This window comes from Plecotus auritus (genome assembly GCF_963455305.1).
Source record: "Plecotus auritus genome assembly, chromosome: 1".
Lineage (NCBI taxonomy): Eukaryota > Metazoa > Chordata > Mammalia > Chiroptera > Vespertilionidae > Plecotus > Plecotus auritus.
In genome coordinates, this window is record NC_137770.1 from 32,432,410 (window position 1) to 32,459,915 (window position 27,506).

A 27,506-nucleotide genomic window follows, 5' to 3' on the forward strand; every position below is an offset into this window, starting at 1 on the left:
GGTATAGGAGAAACTCTATTAAATTAAATTCTTCAATGAAATATAGTCAGTGGCACTTACACTTTCACAAGAAAGCACTGCTGAAGGTCCTTCTGAATAAAACACATCTTCCATAATACGTTATAACCTACCTCCAAAGATAGGAGGTAGGTGGTATGCTTGCAAAATCATTAATGCAAAAGCCTCATTGTCTTACCCGTTCATCTGCACTGCCTGTTGCATGATGGGAATAATTGATGAGACCAGGGATGGGCTGCTCACCATGTGCCATGATAACAGCAGGACTGGTGTAGAATGGATGCTTCTAATGCACAACACATAATAACTATGAATATAGTGACAAGAAAACATGAAACTACACAAGCAAAATGACTGAAAAGGAAAAACGGTGAAAACAGATGAACAATGAAATGTCAAATCAGCTTAGATTTCAAATGCTATAAGCTTTTTTCTTAAGATTGAAATTGGTGGTATTTTTTACTCTTTTAATTAAGAGTAAAAGAGAAAGAACACGCATTGATTTTTAAATGTATCTTATTCACCAATTAGTTCCATAAAAACAAAACAAACCTCACATACAACTTAAATACTAGCCTTAAGTAAAAACTTAATGGATCACTAAATTGATCTGAAGATAGAATCATGTATCTTCAGCAAAAGGATCACCTGCTGGTTGTCTGAATGTACACTTCAAAAGGATCTCTATGATCCTTTCTATCTATATGTTGTCAAAAAAAACCCTCTCATGCAATCCTCATAGGCAAAATATCTGGATAATCCATAAAACTTTAGGAATTGCTTAAGATAGTGATTAGGTTTTTACTGTTTATGCTGTCAATCAATGAACAATCATTATTCCAGAAGTGATATTTTACTTTTTCAAGTTTTCAAAGCACACTGGGTAAAGCTTTATTAGGTATGGATAATAATGTAAATGATGTTCTGTGACTTAAAATGACTAAATTTATTCAAGTACCTCATGGTACCCTACTCCCTGCATTTCCCCAAAAGAGTTTTTAATATGTTGGTACTGTCCTAATAATATTACTTTATTAGATTAAAAATGCAAATACCTTATATCTATTTCCTCTCTACACCACTATGGTAATCTGTCATTATATTTAAATAACTGTTTAGTTAATTGCTGAAAACCTTTATATTAAAATATCTTTATTAACCTTTCTAACTAATCTCTTGAATCATCTAAGGTTTCCTACCTTCAGTTTATTGTTCCTTTAAGAAATTGTGAATATTTGATGTTTTGAATATATGAACATTGTATATTTATTATAACACAAAAATGACATCTCCAAAAAGTTCTTCAATGTCACATTGTTTATCACATTGTTTATCATTGCAGTTTTTACTTCACTAGGTAACAGCAGTATCTTGAATGCCTCAGCACTCAGAACAAGCTTCAATGCTTTCAAGAACTCTACATTATGGAGTGTCATGAGTATCTCAGTTCTTTTTAAGGATGTACTGAAGAGGTTTTAAACTTATGGAATGATGAGATGAAAAGATGGATGAAATCAGTACATTTACCTGTGGGTCCTTTATATTGTTGGGTCTCTCTCAGCAGGCTTACCTTGGCAGCAATGGCTGCTGCAGTTATATGTGATGAAGAACTATCTTCTGTTGAAGCAACACCACTGTCTTTCTTCTCTTCTTCCTCTTCTTCACATTGAACCCCTTTGTCTTCTGTTTGTTTATGGGGGCTAGTTGTGGGAGGAGGAGAAAGAGGAGGTGGTGGGGAAGGTAAATCTTCAAGTTCATCATGCACTTCCTTTACTTTTACAATGGCATCACGTAAAAGGTCAATGGCATGAGGTAGAGCTGGCAGTATGAACTGAAAGCATTCCTGTGTGCAAGAGGAAGAAAAAAATGAAGATGAAGTACTTTTATAGGCATAAAAAATGGTAGCAATCAAACTTATTTGTGATTTTGGATTTGCATTTCTTTTCATCAGTCTTAAGAATGAATCATATTTAAAGCATTATTGTTGTAATATGAAAAAGGAAGTAAGAATGTTATATATTACAGTATTCTCTGAGGAACTAAAGTACTATATAAGCATACAATATTTTTTGACCAAAAATTTTTATACATTTGGGGGTTCAAGGATATATTATGGGAAAAGAAAAAACAACAACAGTTTTTACCCCTCTAATTAGAGCAGGCATTAGAACTAACAAACCAATTGAAGACTGAGCTATCTTATTCAGAGATCTAAAGTTCTGACTATCATCATAAAGTATAGCTAGTCAACATTAGATATAAGTTTGTACAAAACACCGCATTAAAGTCAATACAGTCTCCTGCTCAGCTGCCCACTATTACCAATAATGTATCACCAAAAAGAGAACAGGTGAGAATGTTAACCTTAGAACATAGGGTTAGATATGTTTGGGGAATGTGTTTGGGTAGAGGTCTTTCTCTTTTACATTTAAAGTAACTTACCTTAAAATGTAAGATGTAAAAAAAGTATCTTGAATTTATGAAGGGTTACTGGAATACATAAAAGCATGCCCAATATTTTGATCTCTTTTTGCATGGCTCAATCACTTTACTGATAAAGTTTGGATAGTAAAGGATTTAACCTTAACCAAAGAGAGGTTTGGCCTTTACTTTCAGATTTTGAGAGGTGATCTCTAGTGCCTTGGAATTTCATGCATGATATAAATGTATTTGTTTGCTTGGGGGCTTTAGGTACTGGACAGCCTAACACTGATTTATTATGAGGGCTTCAGGAAACATTATTAGTTTTGCCTCTGGAAGGAACTAGAGAGTAAAGTCACCAGTCTTCCCTCTGGAAAAGACTAGGTTAAATGTCAGCTTTGCAGGAAATATGTGATCAAGTACCAATAAAAACCCTGGACACCATAGTCTGTCTGTATGTCTCATATTATGGAGAGTAGGTAAGAGGATAACCAGACTTCCTCATTTGGTACCTCTCTTAAGACTCTGCCCTTTCTGCTTCTTCCCTTGGCTGATTTCAATCTATATTCTTTCCATGTAATATACAATATAACTGGGAATATAACAGTTCTCAGTGAGTTCTATGAGTCCTTCTAATGAATTATTAAAACTGAGGGTGGTTTTAGAAATCCTTTGAATTGCAACTGGTGTCAGAAATGAGGGCAGTCTTATAGTTGGCTAACTTTTGCAGTTGGCCAAAACTCCTTATAGTTGGTATTAGAAGTGGGATTTGCTAGAATGAGTGTGATGCATGAAACATGTGATCTGGGAGGAGGAAGGAAGAGAGGGTAAAGAATGATGACCCTTTAAAGCCTGAATGAACACAAGGTCACTCACAGAAAGGAGATGCAGCTTAGTTATTGAAGATTAGTTATTGAAGATAAAAGTTAGCAATGGAATTTCGAAATGAAAGATCCTACTCCTAAGGAGCTGTATTACTGGATGCATAAATAAATGTAAAATAACAAGAAACAAGGTTCATATACAGTCCCTTGGTTACTGATATCTGTGCTAGCTAAAATTAATATAAGGGAGAATATCGGGTGGATCCTGAGGTTGAGCCAAGCTGAGATTTTGGCTTGTCCAATATATAGTTGCTAACCTCAGAGCTGCTTCCAAAGGAAAAAAGGTAGGTTAAAGCAATAAACAGCAAATAAAGTTAGATTAATTCATAAGAGAATGGGACTTGTCCTAGCAGGATAGAATTGGAGAATATCATGCTAAGCAAAATAAATCAGAAAAAGTGAAGAAGCATATGATTTCACTCATATGTGGGATATAAAACTGAAAGCAACAAATGAACAAACAAAACAAACAAAATCTCATAGACACAGACAACAGTATGGTAGTTACCAGAGGGAAGCAGGGTTAAGAGGCTAGTAAAGGGTAAAGGGGATCCAATATATGGTGACGGAAGAGATTTGACTGTGGGTGGTGGGCACACAATGCAATAACCGATGTATCATAGAATTGTACATTTGAAACCTATATAATGTTATTAACCAATGTTACCCCAATAAATTCAATTGAATGAAAAAAAAGAAGGCTGAATAAAGTGAGCACTGAAGGGGCAAAACAAAGGTCTTAATGTAGCATTGTTGTGGGTTGAGCAAACAGAAAGGAGCAGTTGCTTGTCTCCTGATAGGAGTGTCTTTGCCTTCCTGGCGACTATGGCACTGCACCATCTAACAATGTAGTTTAATATGAGGGCTTTGGTCCTAAACAAATCTCTACTTACTTTAGTTTAGAAATATTTAAAAAGTGAGAAGACAAAGGTAACTGTAAGAAAACTCACCTTGAATCACCTAATGTGACGGATGATCCCATAATCTAGTCAAGATAAGGCCTGACAAAAGGGTCTAATGATCCCTTCACCCAGTGTAGGCCCAGAAATCCAAGGCCATATGCACATAAATTGATCAAATGGTCAGAAAATGGAGAAGAGATTTTGGGGGGACTTTCTGACATGGGAGTATCATGTACTATGATTCTAAAACTTGTTAAGGTTCTAATTGGGAGATAATATTAGGTTGAGAAGGTATAAGATTAAGGTGAAAGTTTGGATAAAAATAGAATGTTTGTACAAGTGAACTTTACGTGAAGTGGTGAGTCTCCTTTGCCTGAATGTATTATGGGAATGGATATTGTGTTTGGAGAATTCTTCCCCTATCTAGTATTATAAGACAGAAGGCATGTAAACCCACTCTTCCACCAATATAGATTGGATGTGAAAAGTAAAAATCAATAAGATTGTCTGAGCCCACACAGTTCATTAATTTGCTGTACAATAGCTTTGTGTAGAGTGCAAACTAGGACTTATGGCAAAACCTGTGAGTGCCACCCAGCAGCAACTGCTGGGATTTTGGACCAGAAAATTTGTATTTGAGAAAACAATTACTAGCTTATTATTGAACTTTAATTGAAACTTCCCTTATTACTAAAGTACATGGGATAACATAATCGTGAAACCTGAAATATCCATAATGTCTTAGGCAAGGTCAGAGAAATGTTCTAATGGGGAAGGCAATACCTAGGAGAGTTCCATAATAAAATGGAAATGGTGGATATAGGATCATGCTACCAGGAGAATGCAAGGAGGTACTCACGAGCAGGTAGCCTCTTTTCACCTAGGGCCGACTTCGGAAGCACCTGAGGAGCTGCTGGATCCTATGGCCACTTAGGCCACTTAGGCGGTGCCCTATAAACAGCTTTCTATTGATCAACAAAGAGCTGCTTGGTTTATGGATGGCAATTCCAAGGTGAAGGGACAGCATCCTGTTTGGAAGGCCGCCACTCTGATTGAAGAAGGTAAAAACAAATCAGCTCGATGGGCTGAACTGCATGATTTTTGGCCCTATATTTGAGTTTTAATTGAATCATAGGAAGTGTCTAATGGGCTGGCCATATGGTCAGGCAGAAGGACAATGGAAAACTGGTCTACTAAAGGGATTCCTGTATGGGGCATAGCCCCATGAAAATCACTCTGGGAATGCAAGGGGTATTTTAAAGTAAGATATGTTAATGCCCAGCAAAAGAACCCCCTTCCAGAATTGGAAACTGATCAGAACTGGTGAGCAGGTATTGATGTGCCTTCTTGATATGGCCACCTGGACCCATGAGATGAGTGAACATTAGGGGGCTGCAAGATGGGATGAATGTAGATATATTCGTCTTGCACTTTATGAGACACACAATGCCAACAAGGACTGTTCTGTCTGCTAACAAGAGAGACAGAGATGGCACAGGGCTATACAGCAGATTCCATGGGGAAAGGTCTTGCACATGGATGGCAGGTTGGCCTGATGCCAGTAGTCCCTGGAGGCTACAAATGGGTCCTAACAGGAATAGACACTAACTCTAGGCTGGGCTTTGCTTACCCAGTGGTAGATACAAATGCTCAGTGTACAATGAACGGCCCAGAGCAAAAGATAGTGTATCAATGACCGTTATACCAAGGAACACACTTTCATCTACAGAGCAATGATTTGATAGAAAATTGGAACAGACAACGAAACACTTGTCTCAAAGGGGAAGAGATAAAGACATGAAGGGCTGGCTTACTTATACACCTTAATTGATCATACTCAATATGAGGGAGTTCAAGGGATGGTCCCCATTAGACAGATTCCTCTACTTTTCTGGGGAAGAGAGGGTTGGGGGAGGATGCTCTTATGAAATACTTTTTACTTTAGGAGATTACTTTTTTCCCTCATGTCACCTCAACTTTCCCCCCTATCAGATGTAGTAGTCCTAGGACCAGGACTGCAACTGTGAGTGCCTACTAGTTCTGTATGTAAGTAACCCTACCTTATATGAAAGGAAATGAACTGGGTGGGAGGCACTTGCTAAACAAGTATTCCTGGTGGCAATCTGGATCACATAGTGGCCAAATCAACTGTCTCATCAAAGATTTTCAAAGGAAAAGTTTGGGTTTAAACGGAGAGAAGAAATTGTAGCTAAAGGTAAATGAGTGAATAAATGGTTTATGCAATGAGGGCAATCCAATATATTGGTGTATCAAAAGAGGTTTAGAACAAGAGATGATGTTTCTTAGCTCAGTTGTAACAGATGCCAGAAAGGGAAAAGCCATATGTTGTTGAGACTATTGCTTTTGGAACCTGACAAACCTTAAATCTGAGTAGCATCATTCTGGGAGGCATTGTTGTCATGATATGATGATGGACAAGGGTAACTTAATGTATGTGCAGGAATTCAATTATGTGCCAGTATCTTCTGACTTTTATTTTTCACATTATATCTACTACTATATTGTGATATGTTATAATACTGGCACTTTAGTAAGATTATAAAACTGGTTATATGTACTGGGAAACAGAGTTAAAGCCTCCTCAAAATTGTAATACCAATGGAAAATGACTGACCTGAGCAACAGAGCTAATTTCTATGGTAAATAGTTCTATGTGAATGTATCATAAACTACAAATAGTAGTTTAAGGTGAAAAAATCAGTAAATTAGTACAAAAATATGAAAATGTATGTAATGGCTATAGAGGATGGATTAGCTATTTCTTGAAATCTATCCCAATCCCACATTGGCTTCTCCAAATCTTAGGCATATTCACACTTATATTGTTTTTGTGTCTATGATAAAAATGCTATAGTCAATATAGATGTCCAGCCAAACAAATACAATTATTTAGCTTTCATATAGCCTTGACCAAAGACTAGGGGGTAGCTTGTCTAATAAAGAATTAACTTTATTCAAAGAGAGTCTGGCTTTTGCCCTCAGTAACTGGTAAGTAATAGGAGTGTCTTTGTACTGGGAAAGTACAAAGATACCAGACAGTCTAACAGTGTGATTTATTATGGTGCTTTGGGCAATGTGGTATCAGTTTTATTCTGGAAAGTGTTGGACATTAAAGGTATCAGCTCAACTTCTGGGAAGGGCTAGAGACTAAAAGTTAGCCATATGAGCAGTATTTGATGAGCCCCAGTAAAACCTTGAACATCAAAGGCTTGGCTCTTCCCTGATTGGCAATGCTCCCTGTGTTGCTAAATTGATGCCAGGAGATTAATGCATTTATGACTCCACAGGGAGAGGATAAGAGAAGTTCCTAATTGGTAACTCTCCTGTACTCTGTCTAATGCACTTCCCTTGGTGGATTTTAACCTGCATCCTTTCCTTGCAATAAGCCATAATTGTGGGTATACCTCCTTCAGTGAGTTATGTGAGTATTTAATGAATTATTGAAACTGAGAGTGGTTTTGGAAATGCACTGACTTGTCAGAAGTGAGGGTAGTCTTGTGGAGTGCTCCAGCTCTTTGGTTGGCTAAATTTCACAGCTGGCCAAAACATTGTACACTAAACCATATAATTCTCAAGAACATGAAATCACATAATTCTCAAGGTTTCTTACCTGAGATCCTTTCTTGCTACCTGGCAAGTTAATTATGAGAGTTTTCCCTCTGATTCCACATACAGGCCTAAAAAGAAAGATAAACTGGATGAATACTAAATGGTAATGAAAAGCTGGTTTAAATATATTAAACGACAAAAATCAATCACTGTTCTTTACATGTGAACAACTGTTTTAGGAATATAATTATGGCTAGAGATTCACCAATTAGTATACAAATTGGGAAATTTGGCTGAGGTTTTCATAATAATGGTCAGTGTGGTGGATGGGAAAAATGCACTGAACATGGAATCAGAATAAATTAAAGCCATTTAAAAGAAATAATGGTCAAAGTATCTTTCTCTAACTTCAGGTTCTTGATAACTCATACAGTTGTAATATTTTAATGAGATAGTATATCAAAATACTTAACATAATATTTATGTTAAAAAATGTAACACATAAGGTGCTCAAGAGCTAAGTGAGGCATTTGGGTTCTTCTAAGAAGTCATTAAGTTTTAAAGTAAAATAAGGTGCCTTGCAAATGAATGGCAGTGGGGCGTTTGGAGAGCTCAGTTGTTAACAGATCCATTGATAAAGAGTCAATTTAAAGTAAAAGGTCTTTCATAGATCACTGTCAATTTCCAAGCCACTTTAAACCAAGTGGTTAGATAAGACACATAAATACTAGAAAAGGACTGGAAGACTGAGAGAAAAACTGAAGGCCTGGATTTCATATGAGAATTGTAATCATGCTCTACCAATAACCAGCTGTGTTACATGCACCTGGCAACATCTCATGGTCATCATTTGAAAACAAAAGTATTGATTAGTCTATTCCTAAAATTGCACAGCTAATATTTAAAAGTCATATAAGAATATTTTTCTAAAACTTCTGATAGAGTTTATTCTTTAACTACTCTCACTCTCTGAAATAACCTAAAATTATCTCCTATTTTCTTTAATTTTCCTATTCACAAAGAGAAGAGTTTATAGCTATTTATTTAAAACTTTCCATATTCTTTTGTTTTCAATTGTGATATAATTGACAAATAACATTGTATTAGTTTTAGGTGTAGAACATAATGATATATGTACTGCAAAATAATTATCACAATAAATTTGGTTAACTTCCATCACTTCAGTTACAGTTTTTTTTCTTGTGATGAGAGCTCTTACAATTTACTGTTTTGGAAACTTTAAAATATACAATACAGGATTATTAACTACTGTACATTACACCCCCAGAATCGTCTATATATTTAAAGGGCTAATATGCAAAGTGTCCCCGCAAGAGTTCAATCAGATCGGGAGTTCGATCATTCGCTATGACTTGCGCTGATCACCAGGGGGCGGCGCAAAATGAAGGAAGGCACCGGCCAGCAGCTGGCAGCCAGCAGCCAGGGAAGGGAGGCCCCGGATGGCAGCTGGAAGGCCCCCGATCAGCCCTGATCACTGGCCAGGCCTAGGGATCCTACCCATGCACAAATTTCATGCACCGGGCCTCTAGTTTATTTATAAGTGGAAGTTCTTACTTTTAAACACCTTTACCCATTTCACCCACTCCTCAATCCTGCCTTTGGCAACCATCAATCTGTTCTCTGTGTCATGGGTCTGGTTATTTTTAGATTCCATATATAAAATTATAAAGTATTTTTTCTCTGACTGATTTCACTTAGTAAATGCATTCAAGGTCCATCCCTAGTGTTGCAAGTGGCAGGATTTCCTTTTTGTGTGTGTGTGTGTGTGTGTGGCTGAATATTTCATTGCACATATATATGTTCTTCCCCAAGATAGGGAACTTTTAGCCATCATTTCTTCAAAAACTATGTATATATTTTTTCTTTATTCATTCATCTATTGATGGAATCCTAGGTTCTCTCTCTGTGTTTGCTATTATAAACTATGATCCAATGAACATGGGGGTGCAGGTATCTTTTTGAGACAGTGACTATCATTTCCTTTGGATAAATAACCAGAAGTAGAATAGCTGGATCAGATGGTACTTCTATTTTTAATTTCTGATGAATCTACATACTCTTTTCATAGTACATGAATCAATTTACATTCTCACCAACAGTGTACAAGAGTTCCCTTTTCTCCACATCCTCTTACCTCCTATATTTTGATAATGGACATTCTAACAAGTGTGAGGTGATAACTCATTGTCCTTTGGATTTGTATGTCCCTGATGATTAGTGATACCAATTGACCACTTTTGATGTACCTGTTGGCCATCTGGATGTCTTCTTTGCAAAAATATGTATTCATATCCTCTGCCCATGTTTAAATTAGGTTGTTTGCTTTTTCTATTGAGTTATATGACTTCTATATATAATTTGGATATTAACCTCTTATCAGATATATTATTTGCAAATATTTTCCCATTCTGTAAGCTGCCTTTTCATTTGGTTGACAGTTTCCTTTGCTGTACAGAAACTTTGTTTTATGTTGTCCCACTTGCTGATTTTTGCTTTTGTTGCCTTTGATTTTTAAGTTAATTCCAGAAAAGCAATGCCAAGAATAATGTTCAGGAGCTTACTCCCTATGTTTTCTTCTAAGAGTTGTATGGCTTCAGGTATTTCATTCAAGTCTTTAATCCATCTTCAGCTTCAGGTATTACATTAAAGTCTTTAATCTATATTGAGTTGATTTTTGTGTATGGTGTAAGAAGGGGTATATTTCGTTCTTTTGCATGTGGCTATACAGTCTTTCCAACACCATTTATTGAAGAGACTCTCCTTTCCCCATGGTATATTCTTGGTTCCTTTGTTGTAAATTAATAGACCATACATATGTGGATTTATTTATAGATTCTCTATTTTGTTCACTTATCTGTGTGTCTGGTTTTATGCCATTACCATATTGTCTTGATTACTAAAGCTTTGTAATATACCTTGAAATCAGGAAGTGATTTTTCTTTTTTCTAAAGATGCTTTGCTATTAGGGTCTTTTATGGTTCCATAAGGATTATCCTATTTTCATGAAAAAATGCCATTGAAATTCTGATAAGGATTGCAATGAATGTGCAGATTTTAACAATATTAATTCTTCTGATCCATGAGTACGAAATATCTATTTTAGACTTCAATTTCTTTTATCAATGTCTTATAATTTTCAGTGTATAGATCTTTCACTTCCTTGGTTAAATTTATTCCTAGGTAGTCTATTCTTTTTGATGCAATTATATATGGGATTGCTTTTTTTAAATTTCTCTTTCTGGTAGTTCATTATTACTCTATAGAAATACAACTAATTTTTATATATTGACTAGAAGCCCGAGGCACAAAATTTGTACAAGAGTAGGACTTCCTTCCTCCAGCTGCCAGCACCGGCTTCCCTCTGGCACCTGGGACCCAGGCTTCCCTCCAGCACCCGGGACCTGGGCTTTCCTCCAGCTGCCAGCAGGCACCCAGGACCCAGGTTCCCTCCAGCTGCTGGCAGACACCCAGGACCTGGGCTTCCCTCGCAGCCCCAGCTTCATCCGGAAGGTCGTCTGGTCTAATTAGCATGTTATGCTTTTATTATTATAGATTTTGTATCCTGCAACTTTATTTACTAAATTTATTTGTTCTAATTTTTTTTTTTTTTTGGTGAAGTCTTTATGGTTTACTATATATAATATGTCATCTGCAAATAGAGGCAGTTTTACTTCTTCCTTTCTATTTTGGTTGGCATTTTTTTTTCTTTTACTTGTATAATTGCTCTAAGACTTCCAGTACTATCTTGAATAAAAGTGGCAAGAGTAGTTGTCCTTGTCTTGTTCCTGATCTTAGGGGAAAAGTTTTCAGTTTTTCACCACTAAGTATGTTATTAGCTGTAGATCTGTCATAATGATTTTTCTTATGTTGATATACATTCCCTCTATATTCACTTTGAGTTTCCATTATGAATGAATGTTAACTTCTGTCAAATGCATTTTCTGCATCTATTGAGATGATCATATGATATTTGTTGTTTTGTTAAAATGGTCTATCATATTGATGAATTTGTGGCTGTTTAACCATCCTTGCATCCCTGGAATAACCACTTCATCATAATGTATTATTCTTTTAATGCAATGTTGTAGTCAGTTGGCTAATATTTTGTTGAGAATTTTTGCATCTATGTTCATCAGGCCTATTAGCCTATAATTTTGTTTTCTTATAGTGTATTTGCTTGGTTTTGGTATCAGGGTAATGTTGGCCTTGTAAATGATTGGGGAAGTGTTCTATCCTCTTCTATTTTGGCGAGAATTTGAATTACTTTTGAGAAGAACTTGTATTAATTTTTCTTTAAAAGTTTGATGGAATTATCCAGTGAAGTCAGCTGGTCCTGCACTTTGTTTTTTTGAGAGGTTTTAGATTACTAATACTAATCTCAATCTCCTTACTAATAATTGGTCTGTTCACATGTTCTACTTTTAAATTCTAAATTGAACTATATATTTACCTTTACTAGTGAAATTTATACTTTTATATAGTTTTCCTGTTACTGATTATTACCCTTTGTTTCAGCTTACAGAAGTCCCTCTAAGATTTCTTGTAAGGCCAATCTAGTCACACTGAATTCTTTCAACTTTTTCTTGTCTTATATACTCTTCTTCTCTTCTTCAATTCTGAAGGACAACTTTGTTGGGTAGAATATCTTGGTTGAAAAGCTCTTTATTTTCTTTCAGCACTTTAAATATATCATGCCACTCCCTTCTGGTCTACAAAGGTGTTTTTTTTTTTGTTTTAATCTTCACCTGAGGGTATGTTTTCATTAATTTTCTTAGAGCAAAAAGAAGGGTGAGAGGGAGAGGGATTGGTTGCATCCTGTAAGCACCCTAACCAGGGATCAAACCTGTAACCTAGGAATGTGCTCTGACTGGGACTCAAACCCACAACCTTTTTGGGGTACAGGATGATGCTCCAACCAACTGACCCACCTGGCCAGGGTGATAAAGTTTTTGCTGAAAAATCTATTAATAATCTTATGGGAGTTTCCTTATATATAAATGCAAAAATTTATTTTAATGAACACTGTCTTTATAATTATGTAAAGTGTATATGCATTTTTTGGGACACCTATAGTTGTTCTCTTGCTGCTATTAAGATTCCCTCTTTAACATTTGATAATTTAATTTCAATGTGTCCTTGTGTGGGTCTCTTTAGATTTTTCTTAATTGGAAATCTGTGGGCTTCCTGAATCTGTCTGTTTCCTTCCCCAGGTTAGGGACATTTTCAGCCATGGTTTCTTCAAATAAGTTTCCTGGCCCTTTTTCTTTCTTCTCCCTTCTGGGATCCTTACAATGTGGATATTAGCCAACTTGATGTTGTCATGTGAGTCCCTTAAGCTATCTTCACCATTTTTCTTTTTCCTTTTACTCCTCTGATGGATGAATTTCATTGCCTTGTCTTCAAGTTTGCTGATCCTCTCTCTTCTGCTTCATCTAGTGTGGTTGAACCTCTCTACTGTAATTTTTCAGTTCATTTATTGTATTCTTCAGCTCTGTGGTTTCTGTTTGATACTTTATTATATTTTCTCTTTGTTAATATTCTCACATTGTTCATACATTGTTCTTCTGACCTTGATGAGTGTCTTTATGACCATTATTCTGAATTCTTTATCAGGTAAATCACTATTTTCCATTTCATTAAGGTCTTTTTTTGAGGTGTTTATATACTAAGCATACAAAATTGGATTAATACAATCCTCTGGGATTCTTGTAAGTTCATCCCATCCATGATAATGATAATATAGTTTCTTTTCTAAGTATCATAGCCATGAATATACCTTTACTAACAATAATATTATATCTATAGTTTAAAAAGCTTATCATGTGTTATGGAACTTAGAGTCTATTTTCCAAGAATATAACTATTTTCCAAGAATGTTCCAGCATATTTTTTCTCATATAAAGCAGACATTATTTTTATTGTTTTACATGGTACATTAAATAATTTTACTCATATATTTACCACTGTCTTTATTCTCTTTTTCTTCTTGAATCCGCCACTCTTCATTTGAGATAAAATTTCATCTGCAAGAAGGATATCCTTTAAATTCTTTAAGTGGGGTTGTTTGGTGATAAAATCACCAATTTCTATAAGTAGGAAAATGGCATTTCTTCCCTCCTTCATTCCTGAATGACAACTTTACTGGATGTGTAATTCTTGGTTATCAATTATTTTCTTTCAGCACATTGAAAGCATTATTACAGTATCTTGTTTCAATTATTGTTATTAAGAGGTTAACAATTAGTCAAATTGCTGTTTAATTTTAGGTGTTTTGTGTTTTTGCTCTCTCCAATTTTTAAAAGATTTATATTCATAAAACTGAAATTTCCATTTGACTAACTACTATAAATAAATATAAAAGTGCACAAAGAATTAGAAAAATATGACTTAAAATGTTAATATGTAAAAGACTCATAAAATCAATAAAAAAGCAAACTAGCCTAAAAATTGATAAATGAAGTGAATATGCAACTTACAAATGAGGAAATACAAAGTAAATAATCATATGTAAATGTTTAATATGGCTATTAAGCAAAGAAATCTATAGCCAAATAATGATGTGCCATTATTGTTTATTACACTGAGAAAAAAATCAAAATTATAATTCCAAGATATAGAGAGTTGTGCATCTTCTACAACTGTATTGAAGTATAACATATATCATACATTTCATTTTCTGGCACTTTTAAGATCTCTTTTCCATGGTATTTTATAGTGTTACTATGATGTGACAGGTTTAGATTTCTTTATATTCAACCAGCTACTGATTTGTTTGGGTCCTGAATTTAAGACTGATGTCTATCAAGATTTTGAATTTGTTTTTGGTATTATTTGTCAAACATTTCCTTTCCTTCATGCTCTGTTATCTCCTTCTGAACTCCAATTATACTTTATACTAGAGGCCTGGTGCATGGATTTGTGCACATTGCAAATAAATTAATTAGAAGAAATATTTTAATATCACTATTCACCCTTTCTCTATAATAGAAGTGTCAACCAAACTCACAATTGAGAATGACACATGGAAACACATGCGTGCGATTGGCGCCAGCAAGAGCTTTATATAAATAGATAAACTTGCTTAATTAGACCTGCTTTCTGATTTAGCTAAACTTTTTCCAGCCCAGTGAAGCACCCCAACTTCTCTTTCAGGTAATTGTCAGCAACATAGCAGTAAATATCAACCTGAAGCAGATTATTATTGTAGATCATGCAGGGAGAACAAAGGGTGAAATATTTAACTGTGGCAGTGTTTGACTATATTCTGCACAGTGAGAAAACCTTAAGTCATTTTCAAGTTCCACCATTTCTTACTTCTTTTCAGTTGGGTCAAGTTTCTAAACTTTCTAAATGTTCATTTTCCAGCTAATGAAAAGAAAATGGGGTTCTACTGATTCTCCTATCTACCTACTCTAGGACTTCTGTGAGGATCAAATGAGATGAGACATGGGAAAACACTTCACAGACATTTGGTTAAACTGTGAAATGTTTGCACTTGGCTATAAAGCAAGTCGGGTTCTTGGGCTAAAGAAACTCCAAGGAGGCTAGTCACTAGGGAGAGGAAGCTGGGCGGTGCTATGTGACGTCATTACCTGGCACCCACAGCCACCATTTCCAGGCTGGGCTGGGCCACATTTTGCACTATGGGGTCTTGGCAGTGTTGGCTGCGATTTGGTGGGCTGTCGCTCTGGGGTGGTGGAGGGGCCTGTGTCCCACTTGGGGGAAGCCAAGTGTTGGTTTGTCGGTGCCATGTCTGCAGTGCCATTTATTTTTAAATGGCCAGTGCACATCATGGCAGCTCCTGCGATGAGCATCTGCCCCCTGGTGGTCAATGCGCATCATAGCTACTGGTCGGATGGTCAGATGGACACTCAGTCTTTTATATAGATATTCTCACTGTATTCTCAATGCTTCTTAATTTTTATGTCTCTGTCAATCTGAACTGCATTCTGGATAATTTCTTCAAATATTTTCTTCTAGTTCCCTAATTCTCTCTTCAATTATATATAATCTGCAGTCTAATCTATCTATTTAGTTTAATATTTGTCATTATTATATTTTTGCTATCTAAATATATGTTTCATTCTTTTAAAACTACTTTCTACTTGAATATAATTTTCCAGCTTCTTTTTTAGTTCTCTTAGATATATTACATTATTTCTTTTTATTCTGTCTGATACCGGGGATTTAAGTCTTTCATTCTTTAATGTGCCTTGATCTTGTGTGGGTGACCTGCTAATTTCTGTAGAACTTTATCTGTGACAAATCTTTGAGGTTAAGGTTGAAGTATAATTCCTGAAGAGAGGATTTATGTCAGTCCAATGGTTGGGACACTTCTAACACATAGACACTTTAAATTAAATTTTCCTTTACTTGATGTTTTTCAGATTATACAAGTAGTCCAAACCTATGCCATTATGTGGTTATCGTATTGAGGAGATAACAGCTGGACTCAACCCTTTCCAAAGTCAAGGAGATAATTAAAGAGATAATTCTGGTTCAAAATTGCTTACTTAAAAAAATGCACTGAACTGATCCTGTGCTCTAGATGCTTCGGAACTAAAGCTGCACTAGAGTTGCTGTGCAAGGATCTGAAGATACCGTGAGGAACTTGAACCATGTCAGATTGTTTATTTTTTGTAACAGCAGAAGCACATATATACACTCAGTGCCCCCAGGCCCATCCCTCAGAATAAGATGGAAGTCCTTGGGTTGTAGGAGGAACCCTTTGGAGGAAAATGGCTGCCTGGTTCACACTGCCTTGGCTGGTGGGAATGAAAGGGCCACTGCAGGGACTAGTTACATGTCATCCCTGGGCCTGGGAAACCCTAAAGATGGGAATGGATGCAAGCTCAGGATTTTAATCACTAGGGGTCATGGTTAAGCCTGCTACTAGCTTCCTCTACAAGAATATAAACAACCAGGGTGTCCTCCCCAAAAATTCCAAACTCCTCAGGATCCCCACAAAAACATGGCCTGGCAGAAAAGAAAAGTCCTTAGAGTCTGCTGAGTGATGCAAGCCAGGTCCAGAGTGGACCACACTGCTCTCAGCACCCCTCCAAAAGGCATCCATTGGCAAGGGCTGCCCAAAGGGGCACTGCCACCAGTCTGGTTCAAACCCAAGCCTGGGTTAGGAATGGTCCTGCTCAACCACCTTTAGACCATCTCGACTTCTGATTCCTCAGCTATTCCCTGAAGCTTTTCCAAGATGCTCCCTGAGGGGGGCTCAGGTGCTGGGTGTGGGGGCTCTCCCGGGTCTTTGGACAGCACATAGTAAACAATCTCTTGGGCACTGGTCTGATTCACCATGTAGATGACAGGACTGGAGGTGTCATGGGAGGCTGAGAGGGCTATCCCTTCACCACCTCTGCTCTCCTCTTCCACCTCTTCCTGGGGTCCTGACTCCCCTGATACTGATTCCAGAATGATGTTCTGCAGGCTGCTCTCATTGAGTGATGCTCTTAGGTCCAATCCTTCTTGTGGTTGCCACAGCAGTTGTTGTGTCAGCTCTACACTTTTATAGCGAACTAGCTACAGCCGCACGTAGCCATCTTCATGTTCCTTGTTTAAAGTGCCCTGAGGGCCACTTGAACTGGTGCTTCTTGTGAAGATGCATGGCGAAGCTGTTGCTCCTTGTGCAGCATTTGTTACACACGTGACATTTGTACTTTGGCTCTGAGTAACCTTTATGCACTTTTCGGTAATGGGACTTGACAGAGCAGAGGGCTCGGGCACTGAAGTTGCAGTTCTCAAAATCATACCTGTATGCTGGGTCCTTGTTATGGGTATCCAGGTGCTTCCAGAAGTCAAGTAGATTCTTGCAGCTGAAGTTACAACAGTCCCATTTAAAAGGCCAGTCTTCACTGTGGCGAAAATGCATGTGGTTGCAGAGGGAGGATGGCAGCAGACAGGTTATATCACTTAGAGAACACTTATACTGATTCACATGGTTATGCATGTGGTCCCACAAATAGCCTGTCAGTCACAAATACCATGGAACAGTGAGAGCACTGGAAGCACTGCTGATCCAATGAGGTCTGGCAATGGATGTGATCTAAGAACTTGGTATTGTTGACAAACATGCCCCTGCATGTCGGGCAGGCCACCACCTTTTCCTGGGTATGGCTACGGATGTGCTTTTGAAGCTCACAGTGGTCCTTGAAGGTACAGGTACAGCCTTTCCAGCCACACAGCACCTCATGGTTGTAGGAGGAACTTTTCCAACTGCTTTGTATTCATAACACAGGCTGTGCCCTTCCACATGCCAATAGAACCACTCAGGATTATTGAAGGAGCTCTCACACTGCTCCCACAGACATGGGAAGTAGTCAGGGATGTTGGGTCATGTTGTAGCTGTGGAAGTCCAAATGCAAGGGCTGAAGTTGGTCTGGCTCTGCAGGCTAGCAGCCCCTATTGTTTCAGCTTGGTATGGTAGCAGTGGTAGTAGACATGGTGGACAAGGTCAGCAGAACTGTCCAGAGGACAAAGGCCACACTCCTGCCATATGCAGGAGTATTCTTCCTCCAGCAGCAGATCCTCCTCCTCCTCCTCTCCTTCCTCCCCGAAGCTGTGCAGGTACTTCTGCAGGTGCTGAGTAACATGTTCACAGAAGTCCTACATGGCCACAGAAAGGAGCAGGACCCCTATTCACACTGTAGGTCCAGGTTCTCCTTTTGGGAAACTTTCCCAGGGGGCGGCATGGCCTTCACTCGCCCCTCAGCTCCCAAGTCTTTCCAGTTTTCCTTCTACCTCGACCATTTCTGGAAGGGCCCAGATTGTTTATTATATGACTTACGACGAATGAAACTCAGCGATCAAAAAAACTCTTATAGGGACTAAAGTACATAGAAAAATATATTAGCGGGGTGAGAGAAGGGAAGAAGTACCAGCTTTCCTGTGCTGCAGTAGTTATTCATCCCAAGTCTGTCTCACTTGTCTTTTGCAACCTGATGCACTTCCTGTGATGCTGAATGGAAGCTGTGTCTGATGTATTGTAGAAATATACCAAGAAAATCTGCATGCCATGCATGCAGTATTTACTATCCTAAAGCATTTCTTTAAATTGTGGTGAAATATACATACCATGAAATTTACCATTTTAACCAATTTTAAGTGTTCAGTTCATTGGCATTATGTACATTCACCCTGCTGTGTAACCATCACTATACATCTCCAGAATTTTGTCATCATTCTGTACTGAAAATGTCCAATAAACAATAACTCCATGTTCCACCCTTCCCACCCTGGGTAATCACTGTTCTACTTTCTGTATCTATGTATTTGACTTCATATAAGTGGAATCACACAATATTTGTGCTTTTGTCTAGTTTACTTACTCTCAATTCCAATAATTTCAGGCTGTTGTTGTTCCTTGTGATTAAGCCCCTATCCCAGTGGTCGGCAAACTCATTAGTCAACAGAGCGGCAAACTGCGGCTCACTAGCCGCATGTGGCTTGCGAGCCGCAGTTTGCTGACTTAGCACGTCTCTAAAGTCATACATGTTGCATAATGTATCAAAAATTCATTCATTTTTCAGGCTAACTAATATTCCATTGCATCTATATAACACATTTTGTTTATCCATTCATTCATCCATAAATGGACATATGAGTTGCATCCACCTTTTGGCTGTTGTTAACAACACTATAAACATTAGTATATAAGTATCTGTTCCAGTCTTTGCTTTCAGTTATTTTGGGCATATACCTAGAAGTGGAAATGCTGGATAATATGGTAATTCTATGTTTAATTTTTTTGAGTAGTGGCCATACTATTTTAAACAACAGCTGCACCATTTTACATTCCCACCAACAATGTACAAGGGTTCCAATTTCTCTACATCCTCACCAATGCTTGAACTTGTTTGTCTGTTTGTTTTCGATAAGAGCCATCCTAATAGGTGTGAAGTGATATCTCATTGTAGTTTTGATTTGCATTTCTCTAATGAATACTGATATTGAGTATCTTTTCATGTGCTTACTGACCATTTGTATATCTTCTTTGGAGAAATACCTATTCAAGTCCTCTGCCCATTTTAAATTGGGGTGTTTGTTTTGTTTTTGAGTTGGAGTTCTTTACATATTCTGGATATTAAACCCTTATCAGATATATGACTTGCAAATGTTTTTTTTTTTTTTTACCATTCTGTGGTTGTCATTTTATTTTGCTGATAGTGTGTTTTGAGGCATAAAGTTTTTAATGTTGACTAAGTCCAACTTATCTATATTTTATTTTATTACTTTTGATATTATATTCAAGAAAGCACTGCAAAATCTAATGTCATCAAGCTTTCCCCTGAAGTTTTCTTCCATAAGTTTTATAGTTTTAACTCTTACATTTAGGTCTTTGATTCTTTTAAAGTTAATTAATATACTAGTGGCCCGGTGCATGAAATTCGTGCATGGAGGGGGGATTCCCTCAGCCCAGCCTACACCCTCTCTAATCGGATATCCCTCTCGCAATGTGGGACTGCTGGCTCCTAACTGCTCACCTGCTTGCCTGCCTGATCGCCCCTAACTGCCTCTGCCTGCCTGCCTGATCTCGCCTCCAACTGCCCTCCCCTGCAGGCTGGTTGGCCCCAACTAGCCTCCCCTACTGGCCTGATCTCGCCCCCAACTGCCCTCCCCTGCCGGCCTGATCTCGTCCCCAATGGCCCTCCCCTGCTGGCCTGATCTCGTCCCTAACTGCCCTCCCCTTGCCAGCCTGGTTTCCCCCAGCTGCACTCCCCTGCCGGCATGATCTTGCCCCCAACTACCCTCCCCTGCAGGCCTGATCTCACCCCCAACTGCCCTCCCCTGCAGGTCTAATCTCGCCCTCAACTGCCCTCTCTGCCAGCCAATTTGGCTCTGATAGGTCAGTTTCTATGCCAGTCAGCATCAAAAGCTCCACCTCCTAGGCAGCCATTGGCTCCTCACAGTTGACCCAGATTTGGTTCTGTGTTTTGTGTTTTTTTTGCAGGGGGGAGGGTGGGCTGTTTATTAAGTGGTTATTATAGGGGTCAGACCACATAAGTGGTGTCAGCCCCGGGAATGTGGCCTCTCAATGTTGATCCCAAAGCCCCCAAGGCTGGTCCTGGTGAGCCCCAAGGTCAGAAACTGAAAGGCCTCGGTCACATGCTGCTTCCAGGCGTTCTGGCTGGGCAGTAGGGAGGAGATGCCCATGACATGCCAGGTCTCCCTTCGGACACCACTGAGGTCTGGTAGGACAGCAGCTGCACGCCTGCCTCTGCCAGGAGCCCAATCATGGTAGGCAGCATGGCAGGGTTGGAGGGCTGAGTCCGGAACAGGAGCAGACCCCTGTGGAGAGGCATTCTGGTCTGAAGGCAGCTCCGTTGAGTGCCTGAAGCACAGGTGTGGTGCCCTGGACAAAGCCCACAGCCTGGTAGGGGGCACCTGCAGGGCCACACTCAGGAAGCCTTCCCCACATCCTTGCTCTCTTTGCACAGTGGGGTTATGGGGGGTGATTACATTAAGGCCGACATGCTTCACCAACAGCTTGGCATTCACCAAGTTCATATTCGCATGATTAGAAGAGTATTTGAGGAGGAAGACAATGACTGCAGGGCTCAAGCAGTTCCTGACATTCTTCAGGGATAAGCCCTGCATTACCACCTGGATGGTCCCATTGGGGGACCCTGCCCAGGCTCGCATCAGAGTCTCCAGAACTTCTGCCAGACTGATCCAAGATTTGGTGTGTGGAGAGAAGGCGCTGGTAAGGGCCTGGGCATTCATGACCCCCGAGAGGGCTCCCCTCTTCACCATGTCCATGAATTGGACAGAGATCTCCTCCCCGCAGCGGCTCTGGGCCTCCTTGGTGATGGCGCCCAGGTGGGGGCAGCTGATGACGTTCTTGTGGTCCACCAAGGCGCGGTCCAGAGGCGGCTTCTCCGTGACCTCGTCCAGTGCTGTGCCCGTGCACTGCCCGAGGGCAGGGCCCAAAGCAGGGCGCCCTTGTCCACGATCCCTCCGCGAGCGCAGTTCACGCGCAGTTCACCACATGCACGCCCTTCTTGCACAGGGCGAAGGTGCTGTCGTTCAGCAGGCCTGTTGTGGAGGGCAGGAGAGGGGTATGCACAGTGATTAAGTCACAGAGGGGCCAGATCTCCTCCAGAGGCAGCTGGAGAATGCTGAAGGAGGCCGAGAACTCTGGTAGGATGATGGGGTCGTACCCTACAGTCTTCATCCCAAAGGACTGCATCCGGACAGCCACCTCTTTCCCGATCCTCCCCAGGCCAAGAATTCCCAGGGTCTTTCCATTCAACTTGGTTCCCATGAACTTCTTTCGGTCCCATTTGCCATCCTTCATCAAAGCTGTCACCTGGGGAATCTGCCTAGCCAGACACATGTTCATCCCACAGGTGAGCTCCGCAGCACTAAGACTGTTCCCATTGGGAGTGTTCATGACCAGGATGCTATTCCTCGTGGTAGCCTCCAGATCCACGTTTTCCACACCAGTGCCGGCCCTGCCCACCACCTGGAGCTTCTCTGCTGTGTTGATGACATCAAAAGTCACCTTGGTGGCCGAGTAGACGATAAGGCCTTAGCATTCCTACAGCTCAGCTATCAGCTCCTCTTTGCTCAGGTTCTGCTTCTCCACCACCTGCAGCCCTCCATCTTGCAGGATCTTCTGGCAGCAAGAATCCAGGCTGTCACTGAAGAGCACTTTCTGTAGATTTGTGAAGGCCATTGCTGGAGCCGGCTTGGGGATCCACAGCTCTCCCTAGACAGAAACACCTCTAAGCCCCCAGATTTGGTTCTGATTTGGTCAGTTTTTATGCCAGTCAGTGTCAAAAGCTCTGCCTCCTAGGCAGCCATTGGTTCCTCACGCTTCACTCAGATTTGGTTCTGATTGGTCGGTTTCTATGCCAGTCAGCGTCTCTGGGCCTATCAATGGGGCCTGATCAGAAAGGCGGAGCTGATCAGCAGCCCCTGTGGAATCCTGGAGAGAAATGGAGGCGCAGCTGCTGGCCAGACTGGGAGAGAAAGAGAGAGGCAAGTGCTGGTCAAAAGCTGCCACAGAGGCAATGGATCAGTCCCTGCTTCTCTCTTCAGGCCTCTCTCTGGCCCTGATTCACAGCCCCCTCAGCAGTCAGTGCTAGGGCATGGAGCCTGCAGCCCAAGCAGTCAGGCTGCGTTGCCATGCACTGACTTCCGGTCTGGTAGAGCTTAGGTGGTAACAGTGTTACACCCTGGCTCTTTATTATAGTGATGGTGTAGGGCAGTGGTCAGCAAACTCATTAGTCAACAGAGCCAAATATCAACAGTACAACGATTGAAATTTCTTTTGAAAGCCAAATTTTTTAAACTTAAACTTCTTCTAACCCCACTTCTTCAAAATAGACTCGTCCAGGCCATGGTATTTTGTGGAAGAGCCACACTCAAGGGGCCAAAGAGCCACATGTGGCTCGCGAGCCGTGGTTTGCCGACCACTGGTGTAGGGTATGTGTCCAACTTCCAACACCATTTGCGGAAGATTATCTTTCCCATATTGAATTGTCTTGGTACCCTTCTCAAAAATAACTGGCCTCTCTATTCTTTCTATTTTTTAAAATCCTCTTTTAAAAAATATGTTTTTATTGACATTAGAGAGAGAGGAAAACAGAGGGAAGGAGAGAAACATCGATCGTCTGCCTCCTACATACCCTTACTGGGGATCACGTCCACAACCCGGGCACATACCCTGACTGAGAATCAAACCAGTAACCTTTTGGTGCATGGGACATGGCTCAACCAGCCAGGTCTGACTTCTCTATTCTATTCCATTGATCTCAAAAGTCTGTCTTAATGCCAGCACCACAGTTTTAATTATTGTAACTTTTTAATAACTTTGATATCAGGGAGAGAAAGTCCTCCTACTTTATTGCTCTTTCTCAATATTGTTTTAGCTATTTGGGGTCCCTTGAGATTTTATATAAATTTTAGAATAAAATTTTCTATATCTTCAAAAGGATGTTGATATATGTATTTTGATAGAACTGCATTACATCTGTAGATTACTTTGGGTAGTAATGGCATTTTAATAATTAAATTTTCCAATCCATAAACCTGGATTTCCATTTAATTAGGTCTTTAATTTCTTTCAGCAATGTTTGGTAGTTTTCAGTGTACAAGTCTTTCACCCCCTTGATCAAGATAATGACTAAGAATTTATTCTTTTAAATGCTATTGTTAATGAAATTGTTTTTATAATTTCCTTTTGCATTGTTCATTGTTAATGTATAGAAACACAACTGAATTTTGCATGTTGATTATGTATCTTAAATTTGGATGAATATAATTATTAGTTCTAATAGGTTGTGTGTGTGTATGTGTGTGTGTGTAATCTAGGTTTTTTTACATAGAAGATTAAGTCAAACAGGAAAAAATTCATTTCTTCCTTCCCAATTTGGAATTCCATTAATTAACTAATTAATTAATTTTTGCCTAATGCTCCAGCTACAACTTCCAATAGCATTTGTTTTTAAGTGGCAAAAATTGGCAACCTGGTCTTGTTCCTATTTTAGAGAAAGAGCATTCAGTCTTTCACCATTGAGTATGATATCAGCTGTGTGTTTTTTAATATAAGGCCATTATTATGTTAAGGTAGTTTGCTGCTATTTCAGATTAAGTGTCATTACCATGAATGCATGCTGAATTTTGTCAAATAATTTTTCTGTATCAATTGAGATTCTTGGTGTTTTTAATCCTTTATTTTGTTACTGTGGTATATTGATTTTTTTTGTATGAAGAACTATTCTTGCATTATAGATATAAATCCCACTTCATCATGGTGCAAAATTCTTTCAATATGCTGCTGAATTTGGTTTGCTAGTATATTGTTGAATATTTTTTGCATCAATGTTCATAAGGAATATTGGTCAGTTGTTTTCTTGTAGTTTTTTTTGTCTTTCCTTGGTATAGGGCAGCGCTGCCCTCATAGAATTAGTTAGAAGTGTTCCCTTCTCTTCAATTTTTTTGAAGAGTTTGAGGATTGGTACCATTTTTTTTTTAACGTTTGGTAGACTTATTAGAGAAGCCGTTGGATACAGGCATTTTATTTGTAGGTAGGTTTTTGATTACCGATTCAATCTTCTTACTAGTTACAGATCTATTTGGACTTTCTATTCCTTTGTGATTCAATCTACTAGGCTTTGTATTTGTAGGAATTTGTCCATTTCATCTAGATTATCCAATTTTGTTGATCTTTTTAAAGAAATAATATTTGGTTTAGTTAACTTTTCTGTATTGTTTTTTCCATTTGCTATTTATTTCTGCTTTAATCTTTATTATTTTCTTTTATCTTCTAGTTTTGGGTTTTGTTCATTCTTCTTTCTCAAGTTCCTTAAGCTATAATGTTAGGTGGTTGTTTTGAGACTTTTCTTTTTAAATGTAAGCATTTACAGCTATAACTTTCCTTATCACTTAAGTTTTGTTAGGAATTATGGAGCCAGGAAAAAGCACAACTTTTTCATTTTAATGTGCTGAAAGAAAAGAGCTGTCAATTCAGAATTCTACATCTAGTGACAATATCCTTCAGAAATGAAGGTAAGATAAAGGCATTTTCAGATGAAAGAAAGCTATTAGGTGTTTCCAACCGACTTGTTTAAGAACTAGAACACCCAACCACTAAAAACAACAATGATTAACACTTAAATAAGACTTATAAATCAGTTGTTGTTTTAAATACTTTACATGGACTCACTCACTTAATTCAAGAAGACTGGTTCTATTAATATCCTCATTATACAGATAAGAAAACAAAACAGATGTTAAGTAGCTAGAAAGTAGTAGAGCCTGAATAGAACCCAAGCCAGCCAACTGTCTTTAGAGAATGATGCTCTTAACTAATACTTGATACTATCTTCCAACTTTCTTGTACAGAAAACCTATAGTATATTAAGTAATCAAACAGAGAAAAACGATTTGGAACAGATGTGGTGATTTTGAAAGGTATTTTTATTTAATTCTGCTCTCTAGAGATAAAAACAGAAACATAGAAGTATGTGCAAAGTCCAAAGCACATACAAGGTAAAAATACTATCGAAATGAAGCATAAATCTAATCATAGCTGTTTTTAAAATAGGAATTAAAAAAAGCTTTAAAAAGCACCAAAAAGTGAACATTCATGGAAATATTCTACAATTTTCTTTCCCACTCATGTAGACTATTAACTGTTTCAAATCTGAGAAAACTCTCAGTTAAGTCGGCAATGAACAGAAAGAAAAGTCAGAAGATCTGTTACCCTGATGTGTATATGTTTTCATTTTCAAAGCCTTCAGCATAAAGATGATGATGACCTTATACAGGGTACTTAAAATCAGCTCCTGTTGATTAATTTTCCACTTACTCAGTAGTCCAGTGCTCAGTAATTACGTGGATTCAAAAGGTGAAAAAGGAATTAATCCAGAAAAATCTTTCAATAAGACAAAAAGTAATATTTCTATACTGGATCAAGAAATCTATAGTCAATTTTAAGGATTACTTTAACAGTTGCGAAGAACAAGTTCTCCAGTTAACTGGGGAATCATTAAGGACAAGGCTTATATATTTTTTTCTATTCTTAGTATCCCTAATGGTTAATATGGGGCCTGTCAAATAAAGTATTACTATGCTTGCCAAATTAGAATCCTATATAATAAAAGGCTAATATGCAAATTGACCAAATAGCGGATCAATGGGTTGCTATGACACACACTGACCAACAGGGGGCAGATGCTCAATGCAGGAGCTGCCCCCTGGTGGTCAGTGTGCTCCTACAAGGGGAGCGCTGCTCAGCCAGAAGCCCTGAGCTGGGCTCACGGCTGGTGAGTGCAGCAGAGGTGGCGGGAGCCTGTCTCACCTCCGAGGCAGTTGGACATCTCCAGAGGGCTCCTGGACTGCTAGAGGGCACAGGTTGGGCGGAGAGACCTCCTGCGCACCCAAGTGAATGAATTTTGTGCACTGGGACTCTAGTTTTTATTATAAAAGAACTAGAGGCCCTGTGCACGAAATTCATGCACGGGAGAAAGGGGGACACCCTCAGCCCAGCCTACACCCTCTCCAATCCGGGACCCCTCGAGGGATATCCCAATATCCTGGGGATCGGGCCTAAACTGGAAGTTGGACATCCCTCTCACAATCTTGGACTTCTGGCTCCTAATCGCTCACCTGCCTGCCTGCCTGCCCCTAACTGCGCCCCACTGCCGGCCTGATTGCCCCTCACTGCCTCTGTGTGCCAGCCTGATTACCCCTAACTGCCCCCCCTGCCAGCCTCATCGCCCCTAACTGCCCCCCGCTGCTGGCCAGGTTGCCCCAACTGACCCCTCCCTGCCGGCCTGGTTGCTCCTAACTGCCCCCCCGCTGGCCTGGCCGCCCCCCAACTGCCCCCCATACTGGCCTGGTCACCCCCAATGGACCCCTCTGCTGGCCTGGTCACCCCTAATTGGCCCCCTTTCTGGCCTGGTCACCCCCAACTGCCCCCACTGCTGGCCTGGTCACCCCCAACTGCCCCCACTGCCGGCCTAGTTCCCCTCATGGGCCCCCGCCGGCCTGGTCACCCCATGCATCCTGCTGTTCAGTTGTTTGGTCGTCCCTCACTAACCTCCTGCTGGCCTGGTCGTAGGCAGCCATCTTGTGAGGGCTTGAGGGTTAATTTGCATATTACCTATTTATTATAAGGATTAACAAGAGATGAAGTTTAATTCTTTAACTATATTCCTTGTATGCCAGGAAA

The 27,506-nt window shown here is 39.5% G+C and overlaps 1 protein-coding gene and 2 pseudogenes across 25 annotated transcripts in view; all 3 read right to left on the minus strand.

The window, feature by feature from the left end:
* GPHN (gephyrin) overlaps positions 1–27,506 on the minus strand; it is a 439,592-nt gene that overhangs the window by 184,539 nt on the left and 227,547 nt on the right. For 13 of the 23 annotated variants that reach the window (XM_080684045.1, XM_080684042.1, XM_080684047.1 and 10 more), the window contains 2 exons: positions 7,857–7,923; positions 1,589–1,861 (listed from right to left, as the gene is read on the minus strand). In XM_080684045.1, the coding sequence (XP_080540171.1) occupies positions 1,589–1,861; positions 7,857–7,923 (340 nt within the window). Of the gene's footprint in view, positions 1–196; positions 305–1,588; positions 1,862–7,856; positions 7,924–27,506 lie in introns of all 23 variants that reach the window. The other 10 variants (XM_080684039.1, XM_080684036.1, XM_080684055.1 and 7 more) reach the window with 1 other exon arrangement.
* LOC308238953 (histone H4 transcription factor-like) lies at positions 16,973–18,516 on the minus strand (annotated as a pseudogene). Its single transcript has one exon. The product of its transcript is annotated as a histone H4 transcription factor-like (transcript).
* Positions 20,834–22,502, minus strand: LOC308253532 (D-3-phosphoglycerate dehydrogenase-like; annotated as a pseudogene). Its single transcript has one exon. The product of its transcript is annotated as a D-3-phosphoglycerate dehydrogenase-like (transcript).